This window comes from Bos indicus x Bos taurus, chromosome 1 (genome assembly GCF_003369695.1).
Source record: "Bos indicus x Bos taurus breed Angus x Brahman F1 hybrid chromosome 1, Bos_hybrid_MaternalHap_v2.0, whole genome shotgun sequence".
NCBI classification, from domain to species: Eukaryota; Metazoa; Chordata; class Mammalia; order Artiodactyla; family Bovidae; genus Bos; species Bos indicus x Bos taurus.
The window spans coordinates 68,367,574-68,384,058 of record NC_040076.1 but is presented as its reverse complement, the minus strand read 5'-3'; the positions used below and the strand labels follow the sequence as shown (position 1 = coordinate 68,384,058).

At 46.4% G+C, this 16,485-nt stretch overlaps 1 protein-coding gene across 23 annotated transcripts in view; it reads right to left on the bottom strand.

Annotated features, from left to right (window-relative positions):
- KALRN (kalirin RhoGEF kinase) overlaps positions 1–16,485 on the bottom strand; it is a 692,612-nt gene that overhangs the window by 479,151 nt on the left and 196,976 nt on the right. For all 23 annotated transcript variants that reach the window (XM_027536336.1, XM_027536351.1, XM_027536368.1 and 20 more), the window contains exon 2: positions 6,762–6,836. In XM_027536336.1, the coding sequence (XP_027392137.1) occupies positions 6,762–6,836 (75 nt within the window). The remainder of the gene's footprint in view (positions 1–6,761; positions 6,837–16,485) is intronic.

Sequence of the window (16,485 nt, the reverse complement as noted above, 5' to 3'; positions counted from 1 at the left end):
GACTACATTACAGGGCTGCTGCAAGACTTGATAAGATGGCACATGGCGAAGCACTTTGAGAAGTACTCTCTACAAATACGAGATGATAATGAAGGAGGTGATACTTGCTCTTACTGAGAAAACAAGCCAATGAAAGTGCTATGGTCTTTGGAAATTCAACCTCCAGTTTACTTCTCTTTGCAGACCTCTATGAGCAGAGTGCTCAGGGTTAACTGAATACCGTGGTGAGAAGCCCCTAAAGCATCCAGCTGGGACATCATTGCTAGGAGGTTTTTAGGGTCATAGAAAAGACCTAAGTGTGGTCTACACAGCCAAGGATCCACCCCTGCCTGCCTGCCTAAGTGCCACCTGTCACTCTTGCTGGAGAAGCCCATGAATCTTCATTGGAAATAGGATGCTCAAGGTCTTAATCACTGCAAATGCATATGTACACACTATGATTACAAATGTCTTCTAAACATCTGGTTTAAAAAAAAAGTGGGGAGGAGTAACTGCGACAATGATCATTGTTTGCTATCAGGATGCTGGGGTTTTACACGGTTGCTTTTTCTTTCCTCTATTTTCCAAACTTTCTACTCCTGATTTATTCTGTGATTAAAAATTTATTCATTAGTGGATGCTATGATTAGGAAGCAGGACCAAATTTCCCAAAAAGGTTAAATGAGGACAAAGCTAAGGTGCAGTAACTGTGTCCTTACAGGCACTGGCCATTTCACAAAGAAGACTCTGTCATGATCTCAGGCTGCCACCTGACAGCCCCAGAGCAGGTCTACAAAGGGATCCAGTGCAAGAGGGAGGAAAGGCTGGCAAGGCCACCACCAGTACTGGAAAGCAAGCTTAAAGGTCAGCGCCTTGAAGAAGGGCACTTTCCAAGCCTCCCAGGATCCCACTCAAGTATGAGTTCATGAATATTGTTTCCCTCTGATTGTGGGGTCCAGAAATCACAAGACAGAGGGAGTCTAAACAAACAAAGTCCAACTCATTGCAGGATACTCCTCAGGAAGAAATAAGAAGGCTGCAAGGAGAAAAAGGTCAAACAAGATCATGGCCACTGAGAGATCTGGCCCTGAAGAAAAAATATTTCACCACCACCATCCCCCCTCCCTGCAGCCCCCACCCAGCCGTATTTGTGTACACATACCGCAGAGTTGGATCCTGACCCCCAACTTCAAACCTTAAAAACCACAGGCTCTCAGCTCTGAATATGGGTGACCAATCTCATCTCATCTACCTTGGAAATGATCTCCATCTCCCAACTGCCTTCACAGGGGGAAAAGGAAGTAAAGGGATCAAGAGGAAAGTTTCCTCAAAGCTAGGAGGCTCTCCCTCACTATCAACCTTCGCCTGCAGTGTTGACCTCATTTGAAAGATTTTCACTCTTGGGTGGTTTTAACTGCAGCTATTGCCTTTCTCACAGTCTTTCTTCTGTGGATGGTTTAAGAGAAGGGAACCTGGGGAGCCAAGGTTGGTGTGATGGCAAAGACTACCTAAGAGGCTTGGAAGGATGTGGGCATTGTCCCTCCTGAGCAGAAGCCAGTTCTTACCTGGGAGTCAAGAGTTTCATAATCTTGGCTGCAGAAGGTTCCAGATGGTGGTGAGTGGTGGCGGGGGACATGGGATGGGGAGGGTGGGGGAGATGACCCAGGGGAGTGGAATCCCTTCCCTCCAGGAAAAATGAATGGATATGGAGTCCAGAGTGGGCAGCCAGACCAAGCCAGGTATTTTTCAGAAGGAAGATGAACTTGCAAGATTGTAGGAAGAAAAGGAGGAACAGGCATAAAGGAAGAGAATCTGTGCTGGAAAAAATGGAGACAAGGGATGGATAAAGGCTTCAGGACAGGTACAAGAGGGGGGGCCCTGACCTTTTGTCTGTGGTAGACTCAAACAGGAAGGAAAAAACAGACATAAGTTAGAAAGACAAAAAGTTCAGCCTGCCTAGGAGACACTTTCTCTAGGTAAAATAGTGTTGAAGGTCAGAGTAGGCTTGAGGTACTGGGGAAAGGGAGGATGGACCATCTTTGGAGAGTGTTCCTAGAGAATGGACAGCCAGACTGGGTATGATGTAGGTTTAAGGGTAGGTGCAGGTATCTGGCTTTAATGAGAGCTCTGTTGAAGGTCTGGCCATGGTGTCCGTGCTAGCCTGTAACCTGAGCAAAGGCAGAACAGAGCTCATGCATAGATTAAGTGGGGAGGACTTGGGGAGGAAGGAAAATGGCCTGCTTCTTTGTGAGTTCTCAAAAGAGAGGGAACAGCATATGTTTTATTTACCTGATATCCATACTTCCCCAACTGATAGGGGAACACCAGAAGCAGTCATGGGTAAGAAGATAAGGCTACAGACAGACATATCAAGGTCAAGGTCTTGAATGTGCGTGGCTACAGTAAGGAGGTGGAAGACTTCAGTGCCAAGGAGATTGAGGAGCCATGAAGCTGTAGGATTTGACTGATAATTAACATGAGTGCTGAGGTTCCAGAGGGCACTAAGTAGAGATAAAGAATGAGAACCCTTTGCTGAAGTCAAGGTGCATTGTGGAGTGGGCCCCAGACAGTGGAGACAAAAAAAGCAAAGTTTTTAAAAGATGATAGAGATGATGGCAGGATCTTCAGCAGCGCCATCCCCTTACTTATCCAACACCTGCTGTTTGCCAGTTAATTGAGGCTTTGGTGCTGGGAATAGAGGCTGGGAATATAGAGGATAAATAGGGAGGGAGTGGTCTGATGTGCTAGAAAAGGCACTGATCTCCTTCTGCAAAAGCAGGGCAGGACAGGCCTAGGTAGGAGGCAAGTTCAAAGGCAAGGGAAGTTAAGGCTTTGCTGATTGAGGTGGAGGAAGATGGCACTCATATTTTTCAGGGGGAACCAGGCTCCAGTGGGGACAAGTAGATTAGGGTAATTTTGGAGGAGGACAAGAAAAACACCTCTAGGGAATCATACCAAAAGTTTGGCCCATACAACTGTAGTTCTGCAAGATGCTGATGGATACACAGGGTATTTTTAAGAGAATGTGTTATTTGTATTTTGGGAAATGCTTTCATGTTTTGAATGGACAGTCTCCAAGAAGGTGGCTACAATAGGCAGCATTACCCAAGTTTACTTGAGAGTAAGCCCTTTTTTCTTTTTTGAGGATCATCTCATGTACCTGTTTTTCTATGGAACATGCTTTGAGACATGGGTCCAGAGTATAAATGGTGGTGCCACGGCAGTGTGGAGTTCCTCTGAGAACAAGGGGCATGATGTTGATGGTTGATAAGGTGGCAAAGAGGGACATCGGGAGGAGCCAGATGAGGGTGTGAGCACACACAGAGAACAGGGTGAAAAGGGTCTGCACAGGGAGGCTGGAGAGAAGGGACAATGGGTGCTGAAAGTGGGAGGCAGAAGCACATGAAGGAAGCTGGAGAGAGAGCAGAGGGAGAGCCCATGGCTGAGAACACAGAGCAGGATGGGGCAGGGCTGGAACGATGCAGGCTGCCTGAGCACAGCCACAGATTCTGTTGCACACACGTGCACTCGCCCACACACTGGTGGGCCCTGGATTATTCCAAATGCCCGTTCCCATGGCAGCACAGCTTCCCCTCGCCTTGGCCACACCAGGGCACCAGCAGGGGAGGGGGCTTAACCAGCACTTGGTTTCTCTGCTCAACACTTCCTGCAGGGCTTCTTCTCAGAGAGACATGGATCCGGTACACTGCATTACTTAATTCTGGGTTTCTTTATTTTTATTTTTGTGTTTGGTCTTCTAAAAGCTTAGGATACAAATGCCTTTTTTGGTTTGTTTTTTGTTTGGGGTTTTTTTTTTAGCTGCAGCCAGTCATCTCTCTGGCACCCTCAGTGTCCTTACCAGGCACAGAAGGACAACACTCCCTAAACCCCAAAGTTCCTAGCACCACTTGCAAATGAATAAGACTTACCTCACATAGAGAACAGACTTGTGGTTGTCGGGGGAAAGGGTGGCCCACGTGGACACGTGGGCATGAGTTGCCCACTGGCCCCCTTGGTCCCATTCTGGGAAGCAGCTACCTGCCTCTCACTTGACTGACCATCTTTCTGGCACATTGATGCTCTGTACACCCTGAGGAAACCTCCTGACGCTTGGAAAGCTCTTTTCTAGGGCTGGCTGGACCCTGCTCCAGGGCTCTAATGGAATTCACATGGGAAAAAATAAGCCACAAACAATCAAGCTAGGGTCCCGATGCCAGACTGTAACATGTCTGCATTCATATGCCCTGAACTGCTGTCCAACAGGATGGTGCTCAGAAGGTATGCATTAAAGCCAGGATGACCTCCAGGAGGAGGCAAAGTGGGAACTGACTTGGGAAGCAGAGGAACGGCTCAAAGGCACTGCAGATAGAGGGAGCCTCAGGCATAAGAGAATGGAAGGATGAGCAGGACACCTGGGCAGAGGTAGGACACCTGGTTAAACAGGCTCAAGGCATTAAAGAAGAGGAAGAGAAACGCTCTGGCTCCCTAGAGATTGTGGCCATGTCCTGGGAGCCCAGATGATGGACAGCAGTAGAGGTCAGAGCCCTGGTGCTACTCAGCAGTCCCAAGACTTCTACACAAGGTCTTCCCAAAATGCTCAGTGAGCACTCAGATCCAAGTCTATGAAGGCTTCAGAGGCTGTCTTCTGTCTCCACCCATACTGAACTCACTGCCACCTGATCGAGTCAAGGATCCAGCCTAAGCTTCAGCTTCTTCAGTGACAGGGGCTCATTACCTAATAAGATATACCAGTGCCTAATGCTAATGGAGAAGGGGAGCTTCCCAGCCACTCTAACAGCAAAAACAGTAGCAAAACACTATATTATTATTACCACTACACTGCTGTGCTTAGTCGCTCAGTCGTGTCTGACTCTTTGCGACTTCATAGACTGTAACCTGCAGTAGCCTGCCAGGTCCCTCTGCCCAGGCAAGAATACTAGAGTGGGTTGACATGCCCTTCTCCAGAGGATCTTCCTAACCTAGGGATCAAACCCAGGTCTCCCACATTGCAGGCAGATTCCCTACCGTCTAAGCCACCAGGATACCACTACTACTGCTACTACTACTAATACTAATATAGAATGCACTTAGTACTTACAAAGGCTTGACTACTCCCATCACATACTCCGCCTTCACTTCCCATCCCTACACTCTGAGTTATCAGTCTCCCCTCCAGTCAGGTGGGAGACACCTGCTGCTTGGTTTCTCCTTCCTCAACCCCCCCGCCCCCTTTCTCCCTTCTCTCCATTTTGGCTGTCACCCATCAGTGCGCCCAGCAGTGCCTATGGAGTGAACCCCTGCACTGAAGGACTCTGCTGGCTCTTTCCCTGTGATTCCATTGTCACTCCTTGTAGATGGCCAGAATCATCCAGAAACAAAAGTTCAATCTATGAAGGCTAAGTACCTGGGTGTATTTTTTAAAAATCTGATCCCTGGCTATGCACACTGCCATTCCCTCAGCCCCTGCTAGAGACTCTGAGCCAGGAGGCCTATATTGATGGCCTAGAACTGGCACCCATAGTGATGCTGGTACACCTCATAGTTCAGTTTCAATTACATCAGCAGTTACCAGACTTTTTATTAAAGGGTCAGATGGCCTGTGGTCATCTGGTCTCTGGTAGAACTACTCAACTCTGCTATTACAGCAACAAAGCAGCCATTGGCAACACTGGTAGTAGACTGAATAATGGCCCCCAAGCATATCAAGCCCTAATCTCTGGAACCTGTAAATGTTACCTTATTTGGAAAAAGAGTTTCTATAGATAGTGATTGTTAGCGCTCTAGAGATGGAAAGATTATCCTGGGTGGTCTGAGTGGGCCCCCAAGTGAAGTCACAGGTATCCTTACTGTGAGGCAGAAGGATCTAACATAAACAGAAGAGCAGAAGGCAATACCACCAAGGAGGCAGAGACGGGAGTGGCATGGCCACAGGCCAAAGGATGCTGGCAGCCCCCAGAAGCTAAAAGAAGCAAGAATCAAATTCTCCCCCAGAACCTCTGGAGGGAGCACAGCACTGCTCACATCTTGATTTCAGTCCAGGAAACTGATTTTGGACTTTTGGCCTCCATCACTGTGAGCGAATACATGTCTATTGTTGTAAGCCACCAAGTTTGTGGCAAGAGGAAGCTAATACACTACTAAACATGGGCTATGTTCCAATAAAACTTTATTTGCAAAAACAAGTGCCTGGCCTGCAGCAAAACACAGGCTATAGTTTGCTGATCCCTGAATTAGACATTAAAAGGACTGGGTGCACAAGACATGCTATAGAGAAAAGTCAGAAATGAATATTATTCAGAAAAACAAAAAATAGATACAATTACTCACTTGAGTTCCCTTTGCTAGAAGAAGAGATAAGGAAGAGCCAGAAAAAAATTTACATCTCTTGTCCTTGACCCACTTAGAGACGAAACTAAATAAAACCTGTGGGAAGGTGTGAAGGGGACAGACCCTTGCATCTCTCAGAGGGGCCTCAGCAGCTCCCACAGGCCTGACAGGCCTGGAAGGGTAGGGCAAGGTGAGGTGGATGTGCGTGGGTGCATGATGGACCCACCTTTGGTTGTGAATGTCCTCCAGGACACCCAGTGGGGACCAAAGTGCTCCTTTCCCTTTCTGCCTACCTCTGGAGAGAGGAGCAGCTGCTTTGAACATCACCACCACCCCCAGCTCTTTCTCATTAGCACACAAAGAAGTGCATGCCTGCACACATTCCCAACACACACACACACACACACACAAACTTCTCTAGATCTGTAACAGAGGAAACTTGCATAGACACTCACCAGACACGAAGGCCACTTTTTCCTTTAGGATGGGAAGGACATCAGAAGCTTTCAAACCATCATTCCGAAAAGAGCCTGTCAGAGAATAAAACAGAAGGAATTAGAGTGAAAGGGGTCAAAAGACTGAATCCCTCGGTTCCCCCTTAGCTTTTCAATCCCCTCATGGGCCAGAAAATAATGCCCTCTTTGGGGCCCACAGCCTAGCCCAAGAGCAGGAGAGGCTCCACAACAGAAAGGACACTTTGATATGATGCCAGTCCACAGGGGTGACCAAGAGTATGCCCCTCTGGGTCCTTTTCAAGAAGAGGACAGTGCAACTCACCCGCCCCCCCCCCCAATTATACACAAAGTACCATGTCCTGGGAGCAAAACTACAGCCCCATTGCTGTGCACTTGAAGATGGGGGCTTTTTGGAAATCGTTTTTGTACTTCCAGTGCTAGCACAGTGGCTGGTACATAGTGAATGTTACACACTAGACACTCAGTAAATATCTGTTGAACAAGTCAAGTTAACATCAAGGTGGACCACAATGTCCTAAATAATTCCTTTTGCTTTTTCCTCTATGTGGCATAGCAACTGTTAGTCTTCATTTTACAGATGGAAAAAGTGAAAATTCCTGAGAAGCAAAGTCGAGCAAAACATTTTCCAGCTCTTCTCCCTTCCTTCAGTGTCACTGTCATCAGTCCACATGAACGACTGATGAGCAATGGCAATTCCACGGGAAGCAAATGCACTCCCTTCTTCAGCAGCTCACTCTCTGCCTAAATCTCATTTCTCAGGTGGAAAGTCATTTCTGGGGTCCAGCTGAGCTCCTGTTAGGAGGCTGGAGGCAGAGGCCTGGGGCTCACACAGAATAGAAAATAACAATGTGCCTGGAGAAACAGCAACCTCAGGAAGCAAAGGACAACCCAGGCTGGTGTTAGATGTGTGGGAAGGGAGGACTCAGCTTACACATGCACACATACAAACTCCAGGCCATCTCACCACCCCTTGTCATTTATCCTGAGTACCCCAGAGGACTCTCAGGGAGAGCCAGCCCACACTCAGAGCCCTGCAAGCTGTAAATGGAATTTCTGCTGTGTACCACCTTCAGGAACATGGCACAGAGGGACCCCAGAAGAAAGGCAGCCCTGTGTGGGCTCAGTGAGACAGAGCTAGAGACCACGGACACCCCTTCAATGCCTTTCTCCACTTGCTTTCTCCCTTGTGCGCCCAACCTGATAATCTACAAAGGGGAGAAACGTGTTGAGAAGGATGGTCTTGCTCAAAGCGTCTCAATTCCTAATCACTGACTATTTCAAGCATCCTTGTTGGGAATTTTGGCAACACCCCAGGACTAAGATCACTGCCTAGAGAAGGGAAATAAGACAGTTGCACACTCAACCAAAGAGGAGAAGCAGGCTCAGAATGCCAGTGTCCATGGTAAGAGGTCATATGCTAGCCCAAGACAAATTTACAAAGGATCTCTGACCCTTCCATCTATTTCCTCATTTTCATTTTTCACTAAATGTAGACAGTGATGCTTTTTGCTCATCAGTTGCTTCTCTTTATAAGCTGACCCAGAGCAGCTGATGCTGAAGTAACCAGCTGCAAGGCTCACTTTGAGAAGACTGTGGGCAATAGAAGAAAAAAAATAACACCATAAAAAGAAAGTTCTAACTATAGGACTTTTTGTACTTTCTATCTTTGTTTGTACTGATCTTTATGCTCTGACTTTATCTTCCAACAAAGGAAAGCTATTAAACCTCACCAGTAGAAAGTAATTAGGATCAATGTGCTGCTGCTGCTGCCAAGTCGCTTCAGTCGTGTCCAACTCTGTGCAACCCCATAGATAGCAGCCCACCAGGCTCCCCCTTCCCTGGGATTCTCCAGGCAAGAACATTGGAGTGGGTTGCCATTTCCTTCTCCAATGCATGAAAGTGAAAAGTGAAAGTGAAGTTGCTCAGTCATGTCTGACTCTTCGCAACCCCATGGACTGCAGCCTACCAGGCTCCTCCTTCCATGGGATTTTCCAGGCAAGAACACTAGAGTGGGTTGCCATTGCCTTCTCCAAGGGTCAACATAAATTATCGTAAAAAATTACAAATAGATACATAGATAATTTTTCACCATGATGCAATAAGAATAAGCTTCAGTTTCCTGGGCAAGGAAGAGTCCTATTAGACTTTACCAGCTAGACAGAGATCATCTTTAACACATGAGTTATGTGCACAGAATGATATATCTGCATCAAAAGTTTTATTTTCATATATGGAATACATCTTTCTATACATCAGTTTTAAAACATTCTCCTTGACATCACTACATACACTATTAATTTCTAGAGAAAAAAACTTAATAAGTTAAACTTCAGTTCTGTGTCCTTCCAGATTATTTCCAAGTTCAAAAACAGCAAGACCCAAGCTAATGAAATATTACTGTATAACAACAATCCACATAACCCTCTTGTCTCCTAAACTCTTGTCCTATTTTCTTCCACTGTTGTTTCTCTCCTGCTCTACCATGTTAAAGTATACAGAAAATGAAAGTCGCTGTAGCCTTTTCCTTCTCCAAGGGATCTTTTCAACCCAGGGATCAAACCCAGGTCTCCCACATTGCAGGCAGATTCTTTACCAGCTGAGCCCCAAGGGAAGCCCAGTAAAGTATACAAGATGGCTCTAATTTCCATACAGTTCCCAGACAATTAAGGAAGAAAATGCTATAACAGAAGCAAAAGGTTACCCATCCTACCACCTCCCACCTGTAGAGAGACAGAGAGAGAGCGCTTGGAATTCCATTCTGCAGACCCCACTCATCAAGCCCCACCTCCTCCTTCTCCACTCCAGACTCCAAGGCCTGAGAGAAGAGGAGCAGCTTATCCAGGCAGCTTGCAGTTACTGCTCCAAGTATATGTCACTATCTTGGGTTGGGCTGGTCTATGATTCCTGGCAGGGGTTGGGGGTCCTTTCTCTTCCCAGGCCGGAGTTTTCCCCATCCAATTCAGACCACAGCTGAGCTATTTCCTAGGTTGTGTGTCCAGCCATAAGAAAACCTAAAGGGTCCAGGTTTACAAAATCCCTAACTAAAGGATAATCATTTCCAACAGCAACAACATTTTTCACATTATAAAAGGATGTGATCCAGGGTCTCTTTAAATAAAAGTTGCCTTAGTGGTTTGAATTAGTTTCCTATTTGCCAGAAATTGAATTACAAATAACTTTTCAACAATGTATGTATTATGTAAAGCCAAGTAGAGCTAAACTAATTAGTCTAGCAGCTCAGAAGTTGGTGACCTTGCATAGAAAACCTATTTGCACTGGCTAAAGATCCTATGTATCAATAACCCCATGGCCCTTGTGAAACCAGTTGTCATACATAATCTGTAAGAAAGGAAAACTTCATTGAACACTAACTCAAACAGAACCAATGAAATAGCAACATGTTTTCACTACTAGGTACATGTCTGCACAGACTCATAGTAAATGTTCAATAAATATTTGATGACAAAATAAATATATGAATGAAATGTTAACCTTTCCTAAAGTGACTTGCACAAGGTCAGTGGCCTCATCTGTCACACCAAATGCTGGTGATCTGAGTAGATGATCTCCAGAGTACCACTCAGCTCTAGCATTCTGAGACTTTTTAAACCTTTTCCTCATATTTATTGGCCTTTGAGATCCTTAGATTATCAGATCAGTATGCTTTGAAAGAACCAATTTCCTGACATGATTCAGTATACTTCAGGAAGACAGAACAACTCTTCCTTGGACTTCCAGTCCATTCTTCCCCAGGAATCAATTTAGAAACTGGAATACTCAGGGCACATCGCACCATTTTGCAGACAGCCAAGTTACCAAAATGAGAGACTAGTGACAGGAGAACTTCCGGGGGCATCACACTTTGAAGGAGGCAGGCCTGAATGGCAAATTCTCTCTCTGATATAAAGGTATATTTGATGGCACTAATAGACTATAAACCCTAGGTCCCTTGCTACCTCTAAAGAAAGCCTGGGAAGAAATAAAAGCCCCTGTGCTCTTGCAGTTACTGCAGGAAAAGAAAGAACCAGGGGGCTCCCTCATGGACCTGACCCAACATGAATGCTGTGCTTTATCTTATGGACAAAGACACACTTCGCTGCTGCTCAGTGCTAGTCCCACCCCATTCACGTCCTGCTGCTGTCAGAATTACAAGCCTGCTGTTCTGTTAATTAGCAACGTTCAAATGCTCTACATCTATTAGGGAAGTAAAAGTTACCACTGCCATCGCCCCAGGATCTCCAGCATGGGTCTTCTCCAAGCCCCACTCTTGCCTACTCCTCACTCCAAATGGGCTATGCTCACATTGCTGCTGCCTGCTCCTCTTCACATTTTCCTAGTCACTGTTCCCATGCAAGAAGATGCCAATCACCCTCATCTGGCTCCCAGCCTCTGTGTGGCTCCCTGAGGCAGGAGCACAACTGGCCCTCTGTCACAGGCCCTGTCTGTGGTTCTGTAGCTCTGGGATAGCAGGGAGTCTCTCAGGGGAGCTGGAGCATCATCTAGGTAACCTTCTTTAGGAAGCAATCCTGATTTCAACAAAAAACAAATAAGCCACTGTTGAACATTTGGAGGTGAAAGCTGCCAGGGTACCCATGGATTGCTTTTTGTTTCCTTTTGGTTTGCAGTCACTCCCCCTTAATTTGCACTTAGAAGTTACTGTGTTAAGTATTCTAATGTTGCATCAAATGGGCCCGAACCCTGTTTAGCTACTGAGACAGCAAGTTGCCCAGTGCTCTGGTCTCCATCTCCTCTTTCCACTCCAACCCTGTGTGTCCAGGATGGAAGGCTTGATCATGGTGGCACTGAAAGACTGACTGATCTGCCACACAAAAATGATTTGGCTTAGAGCTGAGAGTTCCAAGAGCTCATTAGGCCAAACCTTAGTTTGGGCACTATTTGGACAATTTCCTATTCCCAGAGTCATTCTTTTATCAATTATTTCTTGAACCCTATTATGTGCGAGGCCTTATGTTAAGCTTTGGTTATACTTTGACAAGTAAGAAATGGATCCTGCTCTCCAGGAGGCTTCCAGGCAGAGGTAAGTAGGCATGCAGACAAGACAGTGAGCTATTGTCAGAGATAGGATAACATGAATGCAAAGGAGTCCAGAGGAAAGCCTTAAGGATGAGTCCTAACTGCTTGCTACTTAAAGTAACAAGCATCACCGAGCAGCTAGAACCTTGCTAGAAAAGCAGAATCCCAGGCCCTACCCCAGACCTACAGAAACAGAACCTGTATTTTAACAAGAAGCTCAGGTGAGGAATACACATCATGTTTAGGAAAGTGCTATACTCTAAAGTTTGTCTTTGTATTCCAGAGTTGCCTCAGAAGCGGAGATAGACAAAAGCATCCTTTAGCCCAGTCTAAACTGAACCCCTAAAATCTGATCTAGGGCTTCTGCTCACGGCCAACCCCCCGCATAGGATTCCAGAGATTCAGCCATTACTCTGTGACCCAAAACTCAAATCCAGCTCTGGAATAAAAAGGCTATCCAGGAAGGCTATCCTCCTCCAGGGCACTGAGACTGGACCATGTCATATTTTTTTATGGTAGGAACTTTTATGAATAACACTTGTTCAAACTGCTCAGAATTTTGGTAGTTTAAATCACTTTCTCATAGACCAGATGCTTTAATTTCACAACAAATCTTCCTCTACACCAGGCCTCAGACCCCTCTGCCTTCTGGAACTGTTCTCAGTACCACAAGCACTGCCACTGATCATATTTACAGGCCAAGATGCCATCTCTGAGACAGCCCTGGAGGATAGAGCATCCAAGTGGCGTATGCCTGTTTGCCACACCTGCTCTCCCACCCACGGTACAAAGCCCTGAACACTGGGCAACACTGGATGAGAAACAGAGAAGGAGAGGGGCTGTCACCCTAGGGAGCCTCACATCTATGGAGAGCACAGTGCTCATCCCGGGCAATTTGCTCCTTAGGAGAGGAGACCCAATTTTTGCCCTCTGAGAGTTTTCTGCCTAATACCTAATGCCTATTTCCTCTGACACCAGAAAGCTACCAGACACAGTACAAAAAGATAACTTAGATTCTGAGATGCTGATAAAGATCCTCCCATCTTGCCTCCAACATGGCTGGCCCACATCCCCTCTACCCTGATTACTGCTGCCATCACCCACTGAGTTACCAAAACAGAACCTTGGAGGCGTATCCCAGACTCCCCTCCATTGCAAATATCGATTCAGTCACTTGATACTGTTGATTCTGCCTCTTCAGTCTTTCTCTAATGAATCACTCCTTCTGGGCAGTTTGTTTGACCACCCCCGTCAGGTTGAGCTGTCCCTGACTATACCTTGTACTCTGTTACTCCTAAAAGGCATTTCTGGGTTTTCATTCTGTTCCCCCATTAACTGCCCACCATACCCCAAGGGTGGGGACCATGTCTTACTTGGTGCTCTACTCTAGCACCCAGCACAGTGCCTGTCATGCAAAAGAGGCTAAAGAAATACTGAACTGAGACTGAGCACACACAGGTCCTAAGAAGACAGAGAGTAAGAGTGGTGAGTGGTCAGGATGGTTTCCCCAGGAGGTGATCTTTGAACCAGATTTTGAATAAGGGAGGGGCCAAAGAAGAATGCTCTGATGGGAAGCAGTACATGCCAAGGCAGAGAGAAAGGGGAAAGCAAACCGTGTGCTATAGATGGAGAGATTACTGGCTGAACAGAACAGCAGGGTTAGAAAGGCATGGTGGTAAGGGGTGGGCTGTGTGATCTCACTCTGAACCTGATCATTCTCAACAGGTTGGGCTCCTGAGAAGGCCTCCAGCAAAGATGTGGCTGCAAATGCCTACAGAAGCTCAGAGAGCTGGATTGTGCCACAGTAAGGACCAGAGCTGGTAGAATCTGGCTGGTCCCGAAGGAAGGCTATAGTTCCGGAATGGATTTGGATCCAGCAGGCACTGACTCCAACCTCCATGAGACATCCTGTTCTGTCTTCAGGGAGACAGGGTAGGACGGGACACAGCCCCTGCTGAGGTGGCTGGTGGGATGGGGTGTGGGGGGCACTGGAGCTTGGCCTCTTTGTATCTTCTCCCTAGGTTCCAAGACAGGCAGGAGGAATGTTTGCTTGCAAGGTACCTCCTGGGAGCCTGCCAGGCTGGGAGTTTGGGGAAGACCCCATGAAGATGCAACATGGAACGATTCATAAAGGGAAGAGACTCAAGGACATGGCTCCTTCTGTGTGGGGACTAGTTGGGGGAAAGCTCTTGGGAGAAGATGCTGTCAGTGCAGCTGGGATGAGAGGGAACCCACTGGTGCAAAGAGGTAGTGGTCTTTATTCCCCTCACTGTCCTTTCTTTCCATCCTCTTTTCCTATATTAATTCAAGACAAGGATGAGAGGGGAAAGGGTAAGAGAGATAAAGAGCTGGAAACACACACACACACACACACACACACGCAGATGGAAGTGATTGTCTTGTCTCGTCTTTATAGACGCTAATGAGCTATTGAGGCAACTGCCTGTGGGAAACTCTTTCAGGGACTATAAATATGTTCCTTGGCACTCTCCTTAAAACACCTGCCACTGAGGCAGGAAGTGTGTGCAGAGCTGAACGGAAGGAACAAATCTGGCCAAGAAAGAGAAGGAACAGCTTTGTGCCAGCAACAGACACACAGCACAGTGTGGGAATTCATTGCCTCTGCCCAGTCTGGGGACCCATTGCCTCCAGTCAGGCTGACTCCCTGCAGTGTCCTTCACCACTGACACTTGCAAACATCAGATCAGCCAGCAGCATCCTCCCACCCCACGAGGAGCAGCCACGGAGCAGTGATAGTGCGGCAGGCTCTCACCCCCACAGCACCAGGCCATAGCACTTCTGAGAGAAGGATAGTCACAAGCCTCAGCTCACCTGATCTTAATGCAGAAAGGGAGGGGCAGGGTGGTGGTGGTGCAAAAAAACAAAAGGGCTCCTCTCTCAGTAATTACTAAAATTAAGCTTTTCCAAGCAAACTGATAGGCGTTATGCCAGAAACTGGCAAGGATGGCCAGACTGAGCCGTCTTTACATGAGAGGATGCAAGGTCTACCTTCTCCGAACTCTGGCATGCATCTGAATGTCACTCCTCACAATGACCACTTTCTGCCCTTCTTCATTGTGAAGTGTGCCTCTTCCCCACAGTACCTTCCCTAACTCCTTCCTGACCCCAGGCTGGCCCGGCTTTCCTTCTCTCTACATCACATGGCAGGCACCCCACTGCAATGAGGTCTCCACCCCTTAATTGAGATCTTTGTCTAGACTCTTAAGCTCTTGAGGGAAGGAACTGGGTGCTTTTCTCCATATCTCCAGTGCATGGCACACAGCTGGTGCTTAATGAGTGACCTAGGAACTGAATCTTATTCATCCACAGTGCCTTCTACACAAACGGTGCTTAAGAGCAGCTGTGCCTCTTCCTCTCCTGGTCCCGCTTTGTGCCTGCTTCCACCCCATCTCCATCTTTCTCTCTCTCATGCTTCACACAAACTCTAACTTGACTGTTAACTTCCTAAAGTCAATATTAGATATAAAGGCCTGGCTAATAGGCTACTTCTGAAGAGCAGAAATGTGTAACACTTACCATTACTAAATTAGCTCCTTTAAAGATCACTAATAATTAGCACTTTAAACATATGGGTAACACCTCTCTGAGCCCAGCTAATGAGCAAACCATTTCTGTTTATTCTTCACAAGCTTTAGCATTAGCTTGAGTTGAGACCTCAGCTGCAATACAGGTTCACTCACTCTCCCTCCCTTCCCAGAAAAGTTGCCATCATTTAATGTACTCTGGACACAAGAAAATGGCCACTTCAAAAGAAATTATACCGCTCATCACTTTTTTTAACAGAGTCTTTTCTAACTGATCAGGTTATTTAAAGTACTCATACCTTACAGATGGTGGTGATGGTGGGAGATTTATTGTCTTTTTGTTACACTGAGCATTACTCTTGGATGGGTCCTCAAAGTAACACAGAACATTAGCCAGAGATGAATATAAATAAGCTGTTGAACATTAGCAGTATATTTGCTTTTATACTATGTTTAGAGAGAGCTATACAGGTACTCAGAAGCAGAGGGTGTGTACTATGGAGGTTTTGACATATAAAAGGTTTACTCCTTGGAACCCTCACTCTCAATGTCTTTCCTTCTTCCCCGTGTGCATATCAATAACATTTTAATTAATTTTACTTTAATCAGGATATTATGACTTTAGTTAAAAATGAAACTGTTGACTTGAAGAAAAGTCAGCTTAGGCCTCTGTCATTATAGAAGGCGTTCAAGCAGGCATCCAAACACGAAATGGCCCATCGGTGGAAGCAACGCCAGAGGGACATACTGGGCACAGACTGGACGCAGGTCCACCACAGACATGGAAAACCTAGGGCCTAAGTAAAAAACAGGTTTGCAAAATTGCAAGTGCAGCCTGATAGGTGAGAAAGGCCATACCCGAAGGTCATATTGTTGAATTAACTTTAGCACACTAAAGCCCCTTCTCCCACTTTAAGGACATGCGTGCTGCTGTCCTTGGTCCTGAGTTAGATGTTCAGTTGCTACTCAGAGTAGCTGCTGTCCAGCCTGCCTTAGGATATATGAACCAAATGAGAAAGAGTCAGAGATGATAGAGACGTTAATAGGTATCAGAAAGATAAACAAATACGAAAAAGTATTGAAGGGCATAGACATGGAGACATTACTGTAGCGAATTGAAAGAG